General features: G+C 36.6%; 2 protein-coding genes across 5 annotated transcripts in view; both read left to right on the top strand.

The window, feature by feature from the left end:
- Positions 1-594: 594 nt before the first annotated feature.
- Positions 595-17700, top strand: depdc7a (DEP domain containing 7, paralog a). Of its 4 annotated transcripts, XM_056234175.1 has the most exons (10): positions 798-1032; positions 3365-3425; positions 7106-7538; positions 8573-8703; positions 8927-9119; positions 10382-10602; positions 12589-12731; positions 15654-15779; positions 17215-17293; positions 17482-17700. In XM_056234175.1, the coding sequence occupies exons 2-10, from the start codon at positions 3410-3412 to the stop codon at positions 17694-17696; spliced, it is 1557 nt and encodes a 518-aa protein (XP_056090150.1). In that variant the 5' UTR covers positions 798-1032; positions 3365-3409; the 3' UTR covers positions 17697-17700. The 4 variants fall into 4 exon arrangements, with proteins under 4 accessions (XP_056090148.1, XP_056090150.1, XP_056090151.1 ...); XM_056234173.1 differs by lacking the exons at positions 798-1032; positions 3365-3425 and adding an exon at positions 595-734; XM_056234176.1 differs by lacking the exon at positions 3365-3425.
- abcc5 (ATP-binding cassette, sub-family C (CFTR/MRP), member 5) overlaps positions 3858-19005 on the top strand; it is a 102218-nt gene continuing 87070 nt past the window's right edge. The window contains exon 1 of the mRNA XM_056234164.1: positions 3858-3862. The gene's annotated coding sequence lies outside the window, so the exon portion shown is untranslated. The remainder of the gene's footprint in view (positions 3863-19005) is intronic.

The raw sequence follows: 19005 nt of genomic DNA, 5'->3' as shown, positions 1-19005 counted from the left end.
GGGACAGTTGATGGGCAATTGATACAATCAAACCGCTAACCATCCGTCCTGGAGATACTTGCAAGTAACAGACAGGAGCTTCAAAATGCAGCGTAAATGGTTTCATTATAACAAGATCATATTTGACCAAGAGAGCTGTATTTAACATTAAGTCCATGAAAGTTAGATAGTTGTCATCTATCTAGATAGATAGATATATAGATAGATAGATAGATAGATAGATAGATAGATAGATAGATAGATAGATAGATAGATAGATAGATAGATAGATAGATAGATAGATAGATAGATAGATAGATAGATAGATAGATAGATAGATAGATAGATAGATAGATAGATAGATAGATAGATAGATAGATAGATAGATAAAATTGTCAAAACAAAACAATCTTGGTTTTGTCCCAAAAAGAGTCAATTGTCAAGTAGCATTTTCTTTTTAAATTCTTTTCATTTTAGGGGGAATGTGACCTGTTCAGTTCTTCAAGAGATCCAAACATTCCAGAAGACATTCCATTCCTGAGCTGTGATGTGTCAGACATGACCAGACCAATAAACCTGACAAAAAGTATAACACCCCCCCGGTCATCATAATTACCACTGCATGGCTTATCAAATCTCATGTGTTCCCATAAAGCCCGGTGATAAACCACCCTACATACAGGGCTCAGATGGGCAGTTTATAGGAAGGGAAGGTGACTCTGGATGCTTGATAAGAAAACCGGAACAGCAGAAAGGTACAGTGACCTTGCCAACAGGTTCCTCAGCATGATTTAACCCTGAGCTGTAGGGCTGTGTGTGATCAAATGAGCTTTAGCAATCCTTTAGCTTGCGACACAGGTTTACACAACAACATCACCACACACGAGTAGGACGCAGAAGTGATAGAACCAGTTCTGGTGACACATGTGTGTTTTTTGTGGTGGTTGGAAGCGTCACTTTTACGGAGAACTTATTTTCTTTTTATAGATATGTAATATATTATATTTCGCATGAGCTTAACTTTGGATACTTTTCATTGTTTGTTCTGACCAGGTAAGTAAACTTTCCTAAACTTTCCCAACCACCTTCTTATATCTTCTTGTACTACCATATGGGTAGCTTTCTGTAAAATTAGGAAAACTGTTTATTTATGTCTTTTAAAAGATTTTATGGGCCAGTTAATTACAAAAGCTTATAGTTAGTTGACTCATGGAGATATATGGAAGATTTACATTGAGGATGTTTGACTGGCATATACGGCTTGAATCAGAGTGGTTGGTTGTGTGTGTTGGAATGCAAAAGTGCTCCGTGGCCGAGAGGGACAGTAAAAGGTCTAATGACTTGGGAAAAAAGGAGTGAATGAGACCCCCTGAAGAGTGTGAAAGTTAGCATTGAGAGGCAAATCCTGTCTTACAATCCTTTGGCCTGGAATCTGTGACAAAGCATATGAGAAGATGACAGAGGAAGAGGGACTTTTTAAATAGATCCCATCCCTCCCCCTGTCTAACCGGTTTCTTTACACTCACATACTAATAATACACACAGTCTAATCTGACTCTTCCTTTGATGCGGAGGACTGAAGTCTGGTTAAGATATTGTTGATGAGCTTTTGTAAAAACTCAATACGTCATAATCTCTTAGTTTGAATGCTTTAACAAAAAATACGCTTTATGACCATATCAACTGCATGCTCAATAACCTCAGTATACTGTTCTCAAATTGTTGTTACTGAATTCAGCTTTATTTGCATTATTCCAATCAGAGTTTCATGAGCTGTCCCTCATAACTTCAGTTTGAAGGTTTTATGGGGATGTCATGAGCAATGATTTACATCGACGGGTGAAGTATAGGACATGCAAATGCATGCTGTCAAGAACAGCTTGAACCGAGTTTACCTACTGGTTTCTTATCGTATAGAGGACACTGTATGCAATGATGCATTAAAAATTATATTTGCAAATTAAGTCACAGCTTTCTCAACCCTTATTAGCCACAGTCTGTTAACATTTCCAAGTAACTTAAATCATGGATAAATTCCTTGAACTGATATAGTGTTTTGAGTGAAGTTTTCTCAGAATTGAATTTCATTTAAAACCTCACATGGTGTGAGAGCTTTTTTCATTTCATGGTTATCAGAATTCTTTCTGTTCAACCAGTTGAGACGAGAGGCTGAAACGAATCAAGTCTTGATAAGTCTTCAAGTCTTATTTTTAATAAGGTCTTGATAAGCACCAACATTTATTCCAGTGATACATAAGACGACTCATACAGAATTACATTTGACCTCGCAGATTATATTTTTTTATATGTTTTTAGAAAACAAATCAATTTTCAAGGATTCCAGGCCAGGCCGTTAATCATAATAAAGAAATATGAGATCTCATTCAAAAACTTTTTTGACAGTTTTGCTTATTCCCTTTTGGAAAAAACACTTTAGCAAGTATTAAGGAAATATACTTTTAAAAGAATATATGGTTACACTTTATTTTACAGTCCTTGTTACACATGTAGCCTACTTCCTATAGTAATAACAGTAAATTGTGCATAATTACATGCAACTAATCCCAAACCAAACCTTATTTCTAAACCTAACCCTATAGGTTAATCACAACCCATGTTGTTAATCAATATCACCCAGTGCTTAAATGTATAATTACACTGTAAGAAGGACACCTTAAAATAAAAGTAAACAATACTGTTGCGAACTGAATATAATGTTTTTGGAAACTTATTTGCTCGTAATTAAATGGAAATGTCATATACTTTAAATGTATAGGCTTATTAGATGTCAAAAAATCACTCAAATTCAACTTAATGCATTTAGTTGAATTTGAGTGCTTTTTTTGACATCTTTACATGTAATTTCAATTTCTATTGCAACTTAAACACATTTGTAATTACACTTTGTAATGATGAAATGCAATTTAGTACTTTTAAAATATTCACTTTAAGTGAAATATCCAATAACACTACAGTTCAAATTATAAAAGCATTTTTTGCTTTATGTTAGTCAACACATTAAAATAGGCCTACGTGCTGGAACGCCAAATAATCTGTTGTTGTAACTGGTTTCTATTGAAATTTCTTGTAAACCTATAAAAAGCCAAAATAAGTTCCTTTTGTCTAAGAGGTGCTTGTTTATCATTTGCAACAAGTTTCGGCGACTGCTATAGTGTAAATGAAACCATTATAATGCGAATGACTGTCGACTGCCCTCATGACGTCACGAGAAGAGTGTGTGAGAGCGCGCGCAGGCTTGCTGCCGCTGGCTTCAGTGGCTTGTGTGTGTGTGTATGTGTGTGTGAGCGTAGATGAGCTCAGAGCGCGCGAGTGTGAACATTATTTACAGCGCGAGACTAAAAGGAGATGCTTTACATGAATACAGCAACGACGCGAGACATGCAGCTTTAACCCGAACTACAGACGTCACATGCTCAGACCTCCAGGTAGGTTTCTGCGTGTACAACTGGCTGGTTTTATTTAAGTTATATTGTGTTTTGTGCATTTGCAATGTGAATGCTGTATCGGCTATTTAGTTTTTTAATCAAACGTGACTAAAAACTAAATTCCAAAGTTAATATTAAAAATAGAATGCATATGATTGCATGTTATGTCTGAAAATGTTATTTATTTATATTAATTTATTTCGACTTATTATTGTATGCTTTTTTTCTTTACGTTTAAAATAGTTTTGTAATTGTTGTGTGTAATGGTTAAACTGATTTCCCGACGTATTCCATTTAAATGCTAAAGTGAATTTATTTAGGTACTTTTATTAGCCTAGGTAGTCATATTAATTTAAAGAGGTTTAGTTGGCAAATGTTTTCATTTAATTGTGTGCGTTTACAGTAGCCGGAGGGCAAACCCGTTTGGCTTGTCTGTGCTTGACAAACTATTAGAGCTCTTATACACTTAAGACAAAGTCAGTTTTGTGTTTGTTTTCGACTTTTGTTTGTCATAACAATAGCCTAGTGTAGATGTGCAATTATTAGGTGTTCTCCCTCTGGGATTATTTATCTGAGTGTTGGGCAAACACAGCAACGTGTGCTGTCCATCAGTAGAGGAGTGAAATCCCATCAGATTCCTTCTGTCCATCCATGGGGACAAACACCATGGCGACTCATCTAATAATGTCCTCTAATGCACGTTGTGCAGATCTCGGATTCTAATTTGAAGCATTATGATACTGCAATGCTGCTATTAATCATGCACAACAAAAAAGGTATCATAATATGAGCATGTTAGAGTGGTCATTGTGGACTTACCATGGTAATACTCTGCTGTTCTTTGAAGTACTTGGAGTACCATATGACATTGTGTTATGAGCCTACTTTCCACACCACTACTGTATCAACAGTGTTTTTTGTAAGGTTTATTGACATTTATAAGGAATAAAGGTAGCACTTTATTTTACAGTCCTGTTCCCCATGTACATACTATGGACTTATTGTAGTTGTGACAGTAACTGGGTAATAACAGGTACTAACCCTGAACCCTAAACCTAACCATGTAGTTTCCTTATATTAACTACTTGTAAGTGCTCGTACTGTAAAATAAAGGACAACTAATTAAAATGGTTAACTTAACATCAAAATCTCAGCAAGTACTAAAACAGTTGTTCAACTAGCGGCATGCAAATTAAATAAAGCCTGCATGACGTGAACATAAGGAAGTTACCTTATCAACTAGTTTTTCAGATGGAGGGATTATGTGTTATTGACGCATCTGATAATTTTAGTCAAATCTTTTGCTAAATTCGTTATTAAGTTTCTGACTTGATAAATAGGCCTATTGCTTGTTAAGCATAAAAACTGGGATGCGCTTAGTCGTATTGAATGTATACTTAAAAACTGTACTTGTAGATCATATAAATTAATGAAGTAAAAGGACACCTAAGTGTACTTATAGAGAATAAAAGAAGTTTTACATTGAAGTACATTTGAAATCATGTTTTAATAATCTTTTGTCATGCTTTCAAAAAGTGTGTTGACTAACATACTAAAGCACATGTAAAGTATTTAGTTATAATTTTAACCGTAGTGTGTTCAATATTATATTTAACTTGATACGTTTCAATAGAAATCACATTAAAATATATTTTAGTTTACCACAAATGCTTGTCAGCACATTTTGCAGGACATTTTCACCATATTTCAAAGACAATAAAAGTAATTATGAAATTATAAATAAAGATGTACTTAAGTCCTGGAATTAAGTGTCCAAAAAAATCAATTCAGTTTGATTTCTTGCATATTCTTTTATTGTTTCCGTGCTCTTCAAAAATACCCTTCCTTTTCACAAGGGCAAACAAGGACTATATTCACACAACTGGTTCCTGTTTGCAGCATCCCAGACTTCCCGGGAAAACTCTTGAACTGCGGTGTCTAGAGAGAAGCTTTTATATTGCGGCCAGCTGTTGTTCACTCAAGCCTTCATTGAGACTAGGTGTGTGTGTGTGTGTGTGTGAGGGGAATCTCTATGTAATCACAACAGTTGTCCTGGAGGTTTTTACCCACCCCTAGTAAATATCCTGATCCCTAATGGGTAATTTAGACCTTCATCATTACCTCAGGGCTGGACATAAAAATCTGCAGGAAACACTTCTAGCGAGAAATGATCAACCGGTGTCATTTATAAGGCTTGTGAGGTATTGATCTTGGCAGCAGATGCTCTTCGTGTTGGAAGAAGGATCTGTAAAAGCTTTCACTTTAGTCCAGCAATACACCCGTGAGAACAAAATATGGGAAGCTTAATGTTCTGCAACCGTCACATTGATTATAATGATAAAGTGCCGGATTTAAATATGGGTAAACTGAAACCTCTTGGTCCAGTTTCAAAAGTCTGAAGAAGCTTCCTTTTGTAGACTTATTCCAGTATTAAAAGACAAAGTTTTTGTGTAGTTTATTGTTTTAATTGATTTTAAACCGCATTAAAGTGCAAAACTGTCAAATATATTGGCATTATGTCTATGTGTCCACCGTGATACATGATGTTATATGAAGTAAAGAAACTTCCAATCAATCTAAAGCATCATGGAACCGTTTTAGGGATGAAAACTGTAATGATAATGATAACTATAAAGTTGAATAATTATACTAATTTGATCAGAATTGGTAAGTCCACACTACAAATATAACGATAATGATGACAGAGGAACAATATAATTGGAATCACTTTCAGAATGATGTTTTTTTCTGCTAACGAATGATAAAAACATTGACAGCCAATCAGAATCTATTCTCTTTAAAGAGCTTGATTTAAACAGGCAGACGACATAACGTTATCGTTATCGTCCGCTGGTGTTGAGGCTAATATAGTTTTTGTTATAGTTATCGTTCTTGGTGTAAACGGTATTTTAATAAATTCTATTAAATGTTCCAAAATGTGTATCCTTTCAGTCTAAAGCTTGACTTATTTAAAGGGATAGTTCACTTTGAAATTAGTTTTTGGTATGTTTTAGCTTACCTCAAGGGCATCCAAGATGTAGGTGTCTTTGTTTCCGCAGAAGTTTCAATTTTGATATTTTTAGGTCAAACCGTTCTTGTCTGTCAGTCATATAATGCAGGTCTATGGTCACCACCTCAAAGAGCATGCACAGAGAACTCCAAATTAAACATGATTTAATGACTCGTAAATGTAAGTACACATTGATGGCCTAAGACACGAAACGAGCGGTTTGTGTGAGAAAACGAACAGTATTTATATCGTTTTTACCTCTTGTAAACACAGCCACGTCCAAGTGATCTGAGGGCGCGGGCGCTTCAGTCTTTTCCGGCACTCTCGCGCGTGTCTCAGGCCATCAATGTGTACTTACATTTACGAGTCATTAAATCATGTTTAATTTGGACTTCTCTGTGCATGCTCTTTGAGGTGGTGACCATAGACCTGCATTATATGACTGACAGACAAGAACGGTTTGACCTAAAAATATCAAAATTGAAACTTCTGCGGAAACAAAGACACCTACATCTTGGATGCCCTTGAGGTAAGCTAAAACATACCAACAATTAATTTCAAAGTGAACTATCCCTTTAATGTGTGGAAAATCAGAAACCCAGGAATGGAGTTTGAGATCATTATTCTGGAATATCACATGGCGTTTCTCATCCAGTCCATCTCTCGACAGACACGGGAATGGCTGGGAAGCCGTTCCGAGCCACGTACATCTGGACTAACATCATCAACAACCTTCAGACGCAGGTGGAGGTGAAGAGGAGACGCCACAATCTGAAAATCTACCATGACTGCTTTCTGGGGTCCGAGGCCGTGGACGTGGTTCTGGCTCACATCATTCAGAGCAAAGTCTGCGGGGACGCCGAAGTGCCCCGTTCCAAAGCGGTTCGCCTCTGCCAGGCCCTCATGGAGGCCAGGGTCTTTGAAGCGGTGGACACTAAAGTGTTCGGGAAAGAAAAGAGGCAAGCGAAGTTTGAGGACAGCAGCTGTAGTCTGTACAGGTTTCTAAACAGGCCGACTCCCAGCACGTCAAGCTCAGAGACCTTTGAGAGTGGCTACAACTCTCTCAGCATACAGAGGAACACGTACAGCCCACCCTACGAAAGGTATAGGCATCTCACAACACCTCTCTCCCAGGTCATATCACCTCTCTGCCCAGACAACAACATAGTGTCGGCCCGGATCTGGCCCACATCTGGTACGCGTTGAATCCACATGTACCGGATGTGGCCCGGATCTGGGCCGACACTATGTTGCTCTCTGGGTGTGGAACTACTTCTGGATATAGTCAGATATGTCCCAATGAAGAAACTTGCAGACTTGTGCTTCTGTTCTGAGAATTCTGTGTTTATTTACTCACCCTCATGTTATTTCAAACCTGTATGACTTTCTTTCTTCTGTGTAATATAAGATGGTCCTTTAAAGTCAATGGTAACCAAAACTATTTGGTTACCAACATTCTTAAAAATATCTTCTTTTTATGTAACGCAGAATAAAAAAAAAAATCACTTTGGGGGGATTTTTCCCAGACAGCAACATAGTGTCGGCTCAGATCCGGCCCGACACAAGATTACGACAAAATTAACATTGACGTAATTCTGAAAATTTGTGACACGGATAACAAAACGTATTGAAAACAACAGAAAAGTGCATCGTGTTTCCACTTGCAGTAGATCACCTAAGATAGACCTGTTTTAGAACCTTGCAAAACTAGTTAATCATTTACTTGTCATCAGTTTTGTTTCTTTTTCACAGGAAAACCTAGAGATCTTACAGAATGCTGTGTATTTCTCTGAATTGTTTTCTGGAAAGGTCCTCAAACTTTCCCGTGAAATGTCATCATCACAGTGAATCAGCCCATATATAGGCTGCGTCCGAAAACGCATACTCTCTTGGAAGTAGTAGTAGTTCATCTGGGTACTTTTTGCCTACTCTTTATGAGTACTGTGAATTCAGACACTTCTTTAGTCACATACTGTTAGTGTTTTTCGCCTACTGTATTTAAGGAAAGTATGCGATTTCAGATGCAGCCTTGGTGATTCCTACAAGAATGCATGGAACTTGTTCAGTTTAGTTCTTCGTGAACTGTAAACGATTTCAGACTTATAATATTCACATTACTTCCTGATGTTTTCTTCAGGAAAGAGGATTCTGAGTATTCAAACAACTCTCCTGTCAAAACGGATAAATCTCTGGAGGATGTTTTAGGAAATCTGAACATGAACGCAACCAGCACACCACAGAAGATGAATCTGGGCTTATCACAGGAGTGTAGGTCTTCGTTAACGTCATAAAACACAATTTGAGCTCTGATATTTTTTGACATGTAATTTGACATTTTTGTGTGTAAACACCACAAATCACTATATACATATATCAGTGATTTTTAACTTTAAATGATTTATTATTGTTAAAGGAAGTTAATGCAGAAATATACTGGATGTTTTATTAAGTTAAAGTATCAAAGCTTACGTGTGTGGTGACTGTCTGTCAGTGATGGATGAGATATGGCGGCAGCAGACGGTACTAAGGCTCCTGCAGTTGATTGAGCTGCCTCTTCTGGAGAGCCTGTTGGAGGGTCAGGAGAGCCCTCGTCCACCCCTCCACAGCATGGACAGCGACCCAGACCTGCTCTACACCAGCAGCTACCTGGACCGCGAGATCCTCAAGGCCTTCAGCGAGGCTCAGTAGGATGATTATTTCCATCTCTTTTTGTTTCTCTCTTTCTATCCTTTTTCTTCTGGGGTGTTTTAGTGTTGCTTTAAATGACAAAACTAGAATTTATGTTTTATGAAGGAAATATGAGTTGTGTTTGCTACACCACAATGCAAAAGTGTTCAGTTTAAACATAATTTTTCTTATCCCAGACTATAACCTCAACGATGAATCAGACATGTTTAGTAGACTCGTATAGTAGTATTTAAATCAATATAATAAAAGCTACACTATGACACTTGTGGCCCTCTAGCGGTTAAACAATTAAACTGCATGCGGCTTGCGGAAGAGCATTGTTTTGGTTGTGCTTCGGCTCTGCTCCTCTGCGCGGAAGAAATTTGGTGAAAAATGTAACTTACACATGTTATCAGAGCGGAAGGACAAATAATAAACGGTTTATTTTATTTAGGTTTGCGTTTGGTTCGTGGTAAATTTTCTCGTTGGTTGTGACAAAAGACTTTCAGCTTCACGCTAACCACAGCCGGTGTCATGACAAATCGGGTCCTCCCTCGAAATCAGGTCTCTATCATTTAACGATGATATATACAAACGATATTAATTTTTAAATATGTATAGCTTACTTTATAATGCATAATAAAACAAATTGAACATAATTTCTTTCACTTAATATCATTAAGTGAATAACAACATCATTACATTCGTTTTATAACTAAAATATTTGAACAATTAACACTTGTTTAACAAAAAATGTAAGGTAATTACATTAAAGATGATTATGAATACATGTAGGGTAACTTAGGTGCAAATGTGTGTAAAAATTATTATTGATTTTAAAGAATTACAACTATAGTAAGGGGGGTACTTTGAAATGCACAGGCTAATATGTCGAAACCCATCCCGACAGCTAAAAAAATGTAAATCATTATTGCAGGTTAATCAAAATGAATTTGGGTAAATAAGAGGATTTTTCTTTTTGCACTCTCAATAGCATTTTGTTGTTTTTTATTTAAAAATTGACATTGTGTAGCTTTACATATTGTAGAAACCCCCTTTTTCATCTAACACACTTTCTGATGAATGAAACCTCTTTATAATATTATATCTTATAGAACTATATACTTAATAATATAATATCTTCTCATTTATAATGTCTTAGCATTTTAAGTGTTCTAAATGTTGGATTTGACTTTATTTTTATTTTAAATAATTGGACTTGTGTACTACTGTATCTGATCTCTCCATCATTTTCTGTCCTTCTTCATGTCTTTAACAGAGCAGATAGCTGGTTGTCAGCAGCTGTGGACTGTCTGGAGTTTCTCCCGGATCAGTTGGTGGTGGATGTGAGCCGAGGGCTGGCCAAGTGTGCCGAGGAGACGTCCCAGTACAAGCAGCTCCTCTACGGTGTCCTTGTCCAGCACTACGGCCAGTCTGAATACCCGCCACTGCTCAGCAACCACGTCTTTGACATCCACTCCGGAGTCTCCGAGCTGCTTGGTAAGACATCAGTACACTATATGTTAGCTTGACTTGAGTTTTATATTAAGGGAAATGTGGCTTATTAGTGGCCCTTGTGAAAAAGAAGTACACTGTAGCATACTATTAAAAAGAGTACTTATTATGCAATTAATATACTTAAGTGTGAACTGAATGTATGGTTTTCAAACACTTAATTGCATGTTCATTGCAATGAAATGAAAATGTATATCAATATTTAATGTAGTTAGTTGAACTTAAAGGAGTAGTTCACTTTTTAAAAAACTTTTGCTGATAATTTACTCACCCCCATGTCATCCAAGATGTCCATGTCTTTCTTTCTTCAGTCGAAAAGAAATTAATGTTTTTGATGAAAACATTCCAGGATTTTTCTCCATATAATGGACTTCAATGGTAGCCAAACGGTTCAAGGTAAATGACCGTTTCAGTTCAGCTTCAAAGGGCTTTAAACGATACCAGACGATGAATAAGGGTCTTATCTAGTGAATCGATCTGTCATTTCAAAAATAAATAAAAAAGTTAAAGTTTTATAGGCACAAATGCTCGCCTTGCGAACTCTCCTGTTCGAAATTGTTCATCAAAATGAACGAATCTTTTTTCGAGTCAATGACTCGAAAAAAGATTTGTTCATTTTTTGATGAACGAGTCTCTAATGACTTGAAAAAAGATTCGTTCATTTTGATGAACGAGTCAATGACTCGAAAAAAGATTTGTTCATTTTTTGATGAACGAGTCAATGACTCGAAAAAAGATTCGTTCATTTTGATGAACGAGTTCGAACAGGAGAGTTCGCAAGGCGAGCATTTGTGCCTATAAAACTTTAACTTTTTTATTTATTTTTGAAATGACAGATCGATTCACTAGATAAGACCCTTATTCATCGTCTGGTATCGTTTAAAGCCCTTTGAAGCTGAACTGAAACGGTCATTTAGACCTTGAACCGTTTGGCTACCATTGAAGTCCATTATATGGAGAAAAATCCTGGAACGTTTTCATCAAAAACATTAATTTCTTTTCGACTGAAGAAAGAAAGACATGGACATCTTGGATGACATGGGGGTGAGTAAATTATCAGCAAAAGTTTTTTAAAAAGTGAACTACTCCTTTAAAGGGTTAGTTCATCCAAAAATGAAAATTCTGTGATTAATTAAGACTTTCATTCATCTTCTGAACACAAATGAAGATCTTTTTGATGAAATCTGTGAGTTTTCTGTCCCTTCATTGACAGCTACGCAACTACCACTTTGACGCTTCAAAAAGTTCATAAAGGAATCGTAAAACGAATCCATATGAATTGAGCGGCTTAGTCCAAATTTTCTGAAGACACACGATCACTTTATATTATGAACAGATTTAATTTAGGCTTTTATTGCTTTTTTGACCCACTTAAGTAGGTCTGAAGTACATCTTTATATGTAATTTCATAATTAAAATGGTAAAAGTGTACTGACAAGCATGTACGGTAGACTAAAATATACTTTAATGTAATTTCTATTGAAACGTTTATGTCATGTATTTAAATATATTTGTAATTAATTACACATATGTGATGATGAAGTTGCAAATAACTACATTTTAAATATTTAAATGTAATACTGAATAACACTACAGTAAAAAAAAGAAGTCAGTGAACACATCAAAATAAGTGTACTTCTTTAAATCATAAAGTATTATTGAAACATAATGATTTAACATAATGATGTACTTTATGTACTTGCAAAACGTTTAATTTAACATTATTACAAGTGCTCTTTTTAAAAGTTGTTTTTTATTCTTTAAGTACACTTTAAGTTTCTTTCATTTTATGAATAGTATTTTTTTTTAATATACTTTTAAGGTTTGAAGTAGCCTACAAGTACACATCCAATACAATGAGCAGACTTCTTTTCCAACTGGAAGGCCACTTGTAGAATGTTGTTTAAAATCTGTTACTCATCACTGTATCATTGCACTGCTAATATATTACATGATTCTGTACGTGTGCAGTGAACGGGAAGCAGGAGCAGGCGCTGGAGTCTCTTCAGCTGTGTCTGAAACTGCAGGATTCACGCAGTAGAGAGGAGCTCCGCCGGTTACTGCGCTTCATGGCCCTCGCCGCCGGCCCTCGGGAGATCAAACTACACAAAGAGGTACCAATAATCAGCGGAGGTCTAGTGAGGATGGAGAATGAAATAAATCATGACTCTGACTGTGTTAGTGGTGGGCGATATACCGGTAGACGCGATTAACCAGTAGAAATGTGTCAACTGGTAGAAACTTTGGACTATGATCTCTATAGCGGTTACACTCGTGTGACGTTGCTGTTCTGCGCTTATCGTTAGCATGCAATTAAGGATTGTGGTTTAAAAACAAGTGATTTTAAAACGTTGAAACACGTTTCTGAGCGCTGTCTAAGAGACGCCCAGACATAAAGCCGCCGTTCATAAAGCGCGTGAGAACTGAACTGAGTTCAGTGTTTCCCCTGGGATTTTTTTCAGGGGGGGTGGTAGACCCCCCGAAACTACTAGTGTCGCGGATCAGGTGTGTTACGGATACATGGTGTAACATTTTTAGTAATCAAAAAGCATATCTAATTAATTGAAATCATGAAATCTATACAATTATTAAACTTACGACAATAAAATAAAAATAAAAATTGATTTATGATTTGTTTTTTTACCAGTGTTTTGTCTGGTAATCAAATAAAGAGATAAAACATTAATTTAATTTATTTTAATCATATGAAATTCAAACAACGTGCTGCACAATGAGCTTTACCTTTAAAATTAAAACATGGAAGGAAATTGTGATTATGCCTTAAAAAATTTAGTTTTGATGATCATTTATTTGTATTAGTGTTGAGACGTATCTAAATTCTACTGTACAAGAGTAATATATTTCTGTCAATTTAATCCAAACTTTTATTTTGACGGGTTGCCGTGAAGACCTTTGAGTTTCTTTGCATTTATGACATGACGATAGTTTTTCTCAAATTAAGCGGTTAAATGCTCACGAAGTGACTTTCAGAGCAGATCTAGGGTCTGGAGATGAAGTTCATGCATTCATGTCCTCATAAAGGCAAAAAAACAGCGCGAGCGTCACACGTGTGTGTGTGTGTGTGTGTGTGTGTGTGTAAGGTAACGTTAAATGAAACCTTGCGTCGTCTGCACCATTCATTCACACAGAACATGCAGGATTCGTATTTAAATAGTCTTTTTGCAGTTTAATATTCACACACACTAGTCTATACTGCGATTTGATTTCAAGTGTACTGAACTGCTTTTTTATTTTTCATCCAAAAATTTACAAAGCCGTAGATATTCTCTGGTGTTATGCATTGCGAAAATCAGCTGCTAAAGTTAACGTTACTACATGGAGCTCGCGCGTCCGTATTATTTTTTAAAATATATTTTTGTATATATATATATATATGTATATATATATATATATATATATAAGAATATATAATATATTTATATTTTAAGAAGAACGAAATTTCAATAGTTTAAAAAAAAGTATATCATAAAAACTGTAACGCAGAGGCAGAGTCGTGCGGATCCATTCGCAGTAACTTTATTAAACAGAAAAGCACTCAGAGAGAAAACAGGCAAAGATCAGGGAACCAGGAAAACCAGGGATACTTGGAAATGTCTGCAGGGCAAAACAAGACTTCGCAATAAAGGGAATGCATTAACGTCACTTCCCCGCCGGAACACGCCCCCCTCAGCGGGACTGAGTGGCAGAAGAGCTGCTGCGTGACTGGAGTTAATAGGGGAAACTGCGTTAACGCGAGTAAAACAAACTATTATCAGTTTAAACTAAAAGTTGGACTCGATATAGTGTTCCTTACAACTTATCAAAGATCCAGTGATCCATGGATATTGACATGCAGCCAGGAATCGTGTTTCCTGACATTTATATGTGCCTGATTTCGACGCCGGGGAAATAAATGAAGACAATTTGCCTGTAAACGTTTTATATAAATACAATATAGATAGGTCTAAATCCGAGTGATCACTTACATTAATGTTATACTGTATATCATCATATCGTCCAGCCCTAAAACTTGTATAGTTTTTTGTCAGTGTTTATTTAAAAACATCCAATTATGCAGAATATAGTCTGTTCTGTAGCTTTTTGCAGTCTGTAAAAATATACAGTACCTCAGATTTCTGGTCAAATCTAGTTGTACAGTCAATCGCAAAGCTCTTTCCCGTTTTAGATGTGTTTTGTGTGATTTTCACGGCATTCACGCTGAAAACAAATGCTGCCGCTCAGTCTTTTTGCCACTTGTGGGCGTGACCGCATTCACTCCGGCCGACGGTGACGTCATGCGCATACCCTCTATGGACCCAGGGATAACTCAGGCTTAAGACAGGTGCGCTAAACAAGATAATCAGACACAGGTGCATAAAATCAACCATAATCAGTAGAGGGTAAAACATAATGGAAAATAATAAACTAGGAAGGAGTGCCCCCCAGAGGCTCAAGCGGGCACTCCAGCCGCAGATCGTCACAAAAACCTTATTTAAAGCTAAATTAACTATATATTGAAATATATCGTTATCGTGAAATAAAATTACTCGTATGATGATATAGATTTTGGTCATATCGCCCACCCTAAGACTGTGTTTTTATGCTGATGTAACTCAATTATGTTATAAGGATATGAAGTATGTATGGTGTATGATTATGGTTGATGAGCGCTCTGATTTATTTTCTGAATGATATAGATGAACATCATAGTTGCAGAATGTGTTTGGAGATGTTGAAAATTAAAAAAGAAAAACACTGCAAAATGTGGAATGCAATTACGTCCCTGTAATTGATGTGGATCGTCCAGCGTTCTTGCTGTTAAATTAGACCAGTGCACAGTATATGGCAGTGTTGACATCACACAAAAGTGTCATTGTTAAAAAACATGGAAACTAAAGTGATTTGCAGTTGCCATGCTAGTGAAAAGACAATGAATGAAACAGTCGCTTTTCTATTTATTTTTTTACACCTACGTGAATTCAATTCCTACATCCGTACAGACAATTGACAAGCCGTTTGTTTGTTTTCTTCTGTAGATAGAGAACAGAATGGCAGTAAAGAGAGCGTTCTCCAATGCCATTGTGTATGGAACTAAATTAGCCAAAGGGAAGGTTGATCTTCTGGTTCTTTTCATGATGGACAACCACCACGACCTCTTCAAGGTGAGTCGCCAGCTCAGACTGACCTCTAAAACCCAAATACAAACTATTTGCACTGTGTGTGAGAGAATGGCTAACTAAATACAATCAGTCATACATGGTATAATAAACTATTTTGGTGTTAGTAAGAAAGATTTCTCTTTCAAATAAATGCTGTTCTTGTGATCTCTATTGATTGAAGGGAAAAAATATTTAGCAGCACAACTGTTTTCAACATTGATGATAATAAGAAATGTTTCTAGAGTTTCTTGAGATGTTGGAATGGTTTCTGCGGGATCACGTGACACTTAAGACTGGAGTAATGATGCTGAAAATCCAGCTTTGCATAATAAATTACATTTTAAAATATATTCAAATAAAAAGTAGCTATTTTAAATTGTAATAATACTTCACAATATTATTGATTTTACTGTATTACTGTATTTTTTATCAAATAAATGCAACCTTGGTGAGCAGAAGAGACTCCTTTCAATAACACTAAAAAATCGTACAGACCCCAATCTTTTGGGTTAAATGGAGAACTTTCCAGAAGGACAAACATCACTGCAACACTCAGCTTATCTGGGCTTTATAGAAGAGTGGCCAGACTCAAACCTCTCCTCAGTGAAGACACGTGAAAAAACCCACTTGGACTTTTAAGAAAAGGACTCTCTCAGACTGTGAGAAACAATGTTCTGTGGCCTGATGAACCTCAGTTTCACGCATCATGTCTGGAGGAAACCACTGCTCATCTCCTGCACAATACCATCCTAACAGTAAAGAGTGGTGGAGGAGCTTCATGCAGGGTCTGAGGGACTCGTCAGGGTAGAAGCAAAGCTCAACGCAGCAAAATATACAGATAGCCTTAATGAAAACCTAGTCCAGAGTATTCAGAACCTCGGACTGGGCAGAAGATTTACCTTCCAACAGGACAATGACCCTGAGTACACAGCTAAGACAATATAAGAGTCGCTTATGGACAACTCTGTAGCCAGAGCCCGAACTTCTCTGGAGAAACCTGAAAATGTCTGTCCATTGACGGTCCGGTCCCCATCCAACCTGACAGAGCTTGAGAGGATCTGAGGAGAAGAATGGCAGATGTGCAAAGCTTGTCGCATCATACCCAAAAACACTTGAGGCTGTAAAGATGCTTCAACTAAGTACTGAGTTAATGGTTTGAATACTTATGCAATGTACTTATTTCAGTTTTTCCTTTTTAATAAATTAGCAAATTTGTCACAAATCAGTATTTTGTGTACATTTTCGTGTAAATTGATGAGGAAATAAAGTAATTTAAAGTAGTTTAACATTTACAGCAACATAAAATGTGAAAAAAACGAAGAGGTTTGAATACTTTCGCGAAGCACCGTAAATATAACATCATAGTGTTTCTGTGCCTGAGGTAAACTGACAGCATGGAAATATTTGTACTAATAATTTGATTGCCTTTTTGCCCTAGATTCCCGTCACATTGCACAACCTTGTAAGTGATAAATTTGCCAGTATCATCAAAGGAACAGATCCTGATCTCATTACAGGTAAAACTAGAAATATATGTCGAAAAATGTATTTATGTTAAGTTTTTCATGCTGGTTATTTTATGGGGGGAAAAAAAAGATTTACCTGCTAATCAAGGTAATACCTTTAATCAGAAATCTTTGTAGATGTTTGCAAGGAAAACACTGCCAATGCATGATCCTTTATTTGCTAATCTTCCCTCTTGTAGGAACAACGTACTGTCGCCGTCTCACTGGAAAAGATTACATGGAAACGGTTCAGAAAACTACCAGAGAGGAGCTTTGGACATTACTAAAAACAATTCACGAGAACACCAAACTTTCTTTGAAGGAGAAGCGCCGTCTGCTCGGACAGTTCTACAGAGGCCATCCTGAAATATTCGTGCAATATTTTGGCAACAGAATATCAAATGCTTATATTTAATAGGATCTTCAATTGATATTCCAAATATTGTATTATATGTAAAGAGTAATTTGTATGTTGTAAATATGTATATATTATAGAAAGAAACGAAATACTACTTCTTTTATGTCTGTATTGATGAGAGAATGACATTTGTTGGACAATTAACACAATATCACAAAATTATGACATAATATTATCACTTATTATCCTAAGACTACCTCCTGCTGTCAGATCACAACTTAAACTTCCAATAAATGTTTTTTAAAAGAAAAATAGAAGTGAACAGAGTCTAGATAGACTTTATCCTGAAGGTCCTCTTTCTGCTCCGAGGTCATTGTTCAGTGAGTGAACAAAAGACAATTACTGGAACGACAGCATCAACCATCACACGCTGATAATAGTTAAACATCAGACTAATGATGGTGGATTATAAGAGACAAAAACCCAAACACATCTGCATGTGTTCAGAACATGAAGGCCGGAAATAGGTGGGTTGGTAATTATAGACAGATGTTGAAGTGAGGGGAACATCCATGTGCATGTTGTCAGTTTCTGTCTTGAGATTGTATTCGACATTTCAAGGCACCATAATAATAATAGCCTTTGAGGTTGAGTCTGTTAAAAGCATATGTGAACTTATTTATAGAGAGAAAACTATCAAAATAAAAAAGTGTTTCAATCATATTTGAGGACAGGAGAGCTGTCAGTCAATAAATGGAAAAAACTTGCGTTACTTATTTGAAAAAGTAATCCATTACCACCAACACTGGTCATAAGTTACTGGTATTGTTGATTCATTTTAAGAGGTGGTGAATAAATGCTTTATATATAACTGTTGTTGGTGCTTATATGTGTGTGTGTATGTATATATACACTCACCTAAAGGATTATTAGGAACACCTGTTCAATTTCTCAATGCAATTATCTAATCAACCAATCACATGGCAGCTGCTTCAATGCATTTAGGGGTGTGGTCCTGGTCAAGACAATCTCCTGAACTCCAAACTGAATGTCAGAATGGGAAAGAAAGGTGATTTAAGCAATGTTGAGCGTGGCATGGTTGTTGGTGCCAGACGGGCCGGTCTGAGTATTTCACAATCTGCTCAGTTACTGGGATTTTCACGCACAACCATTTCTAGGGTTTACAAAGAATGGTGTGAAAAGGGAAAAACATCCAGTATGCGGCAGTCCTGTGGGCCAAAATGCCTTGTTGATGCCAGAGGTCAGAGGAGAATGGGCCGACTGATTCAAGCTGATAGAAGAGCAACTTTGACTGAAATAACCACTCGTTACAACCGAGGTATGCAGCAAAGCATTTGTGAAGCCA

This window comes from Rhinichthys klamathensis, unplaced genomic scaffold (assembly GCF_029890125.1).
Source record: "Rhinichthys klamathensis goyatoka isolate OS25496 unplaced genomic scaffold, OSU_Roscu_1.1 h1tg000391l_1, whole genome shotgun sequence".
NCBI lineage: Eukaryota > Metazoa > Chordata > Actinopteri > Cypriniformes > Leuciscidae > Rhinichthys > Rhinichthys klamathensis.
This window is presented reverse-complemented; position numbering and strand designations above follow the sequence as displayed.

Coding starts and splice junctions, on each gene's coding strand:
- depdc7a (XM_056234173.1), top strand. CDS start 602: ATGGCTTATCAAATCTCATGTGTTCCCATAAAGCCCGGTGATAAACCA. Junction 735..7,105: donor AAAACCGGAACAGCAGAAAG/GTACAGTGACCT, acceptor ATCTCTCGACAG/ACACGGGAATGGCTGGGAAG. Junction 15,780..17,214: donor ACCACCACGACCTCTTCAAG/GTGAGTCGCCAG, acceptor TTTTTGCCCTAG/ATTCCCGTCACATTGCACAA.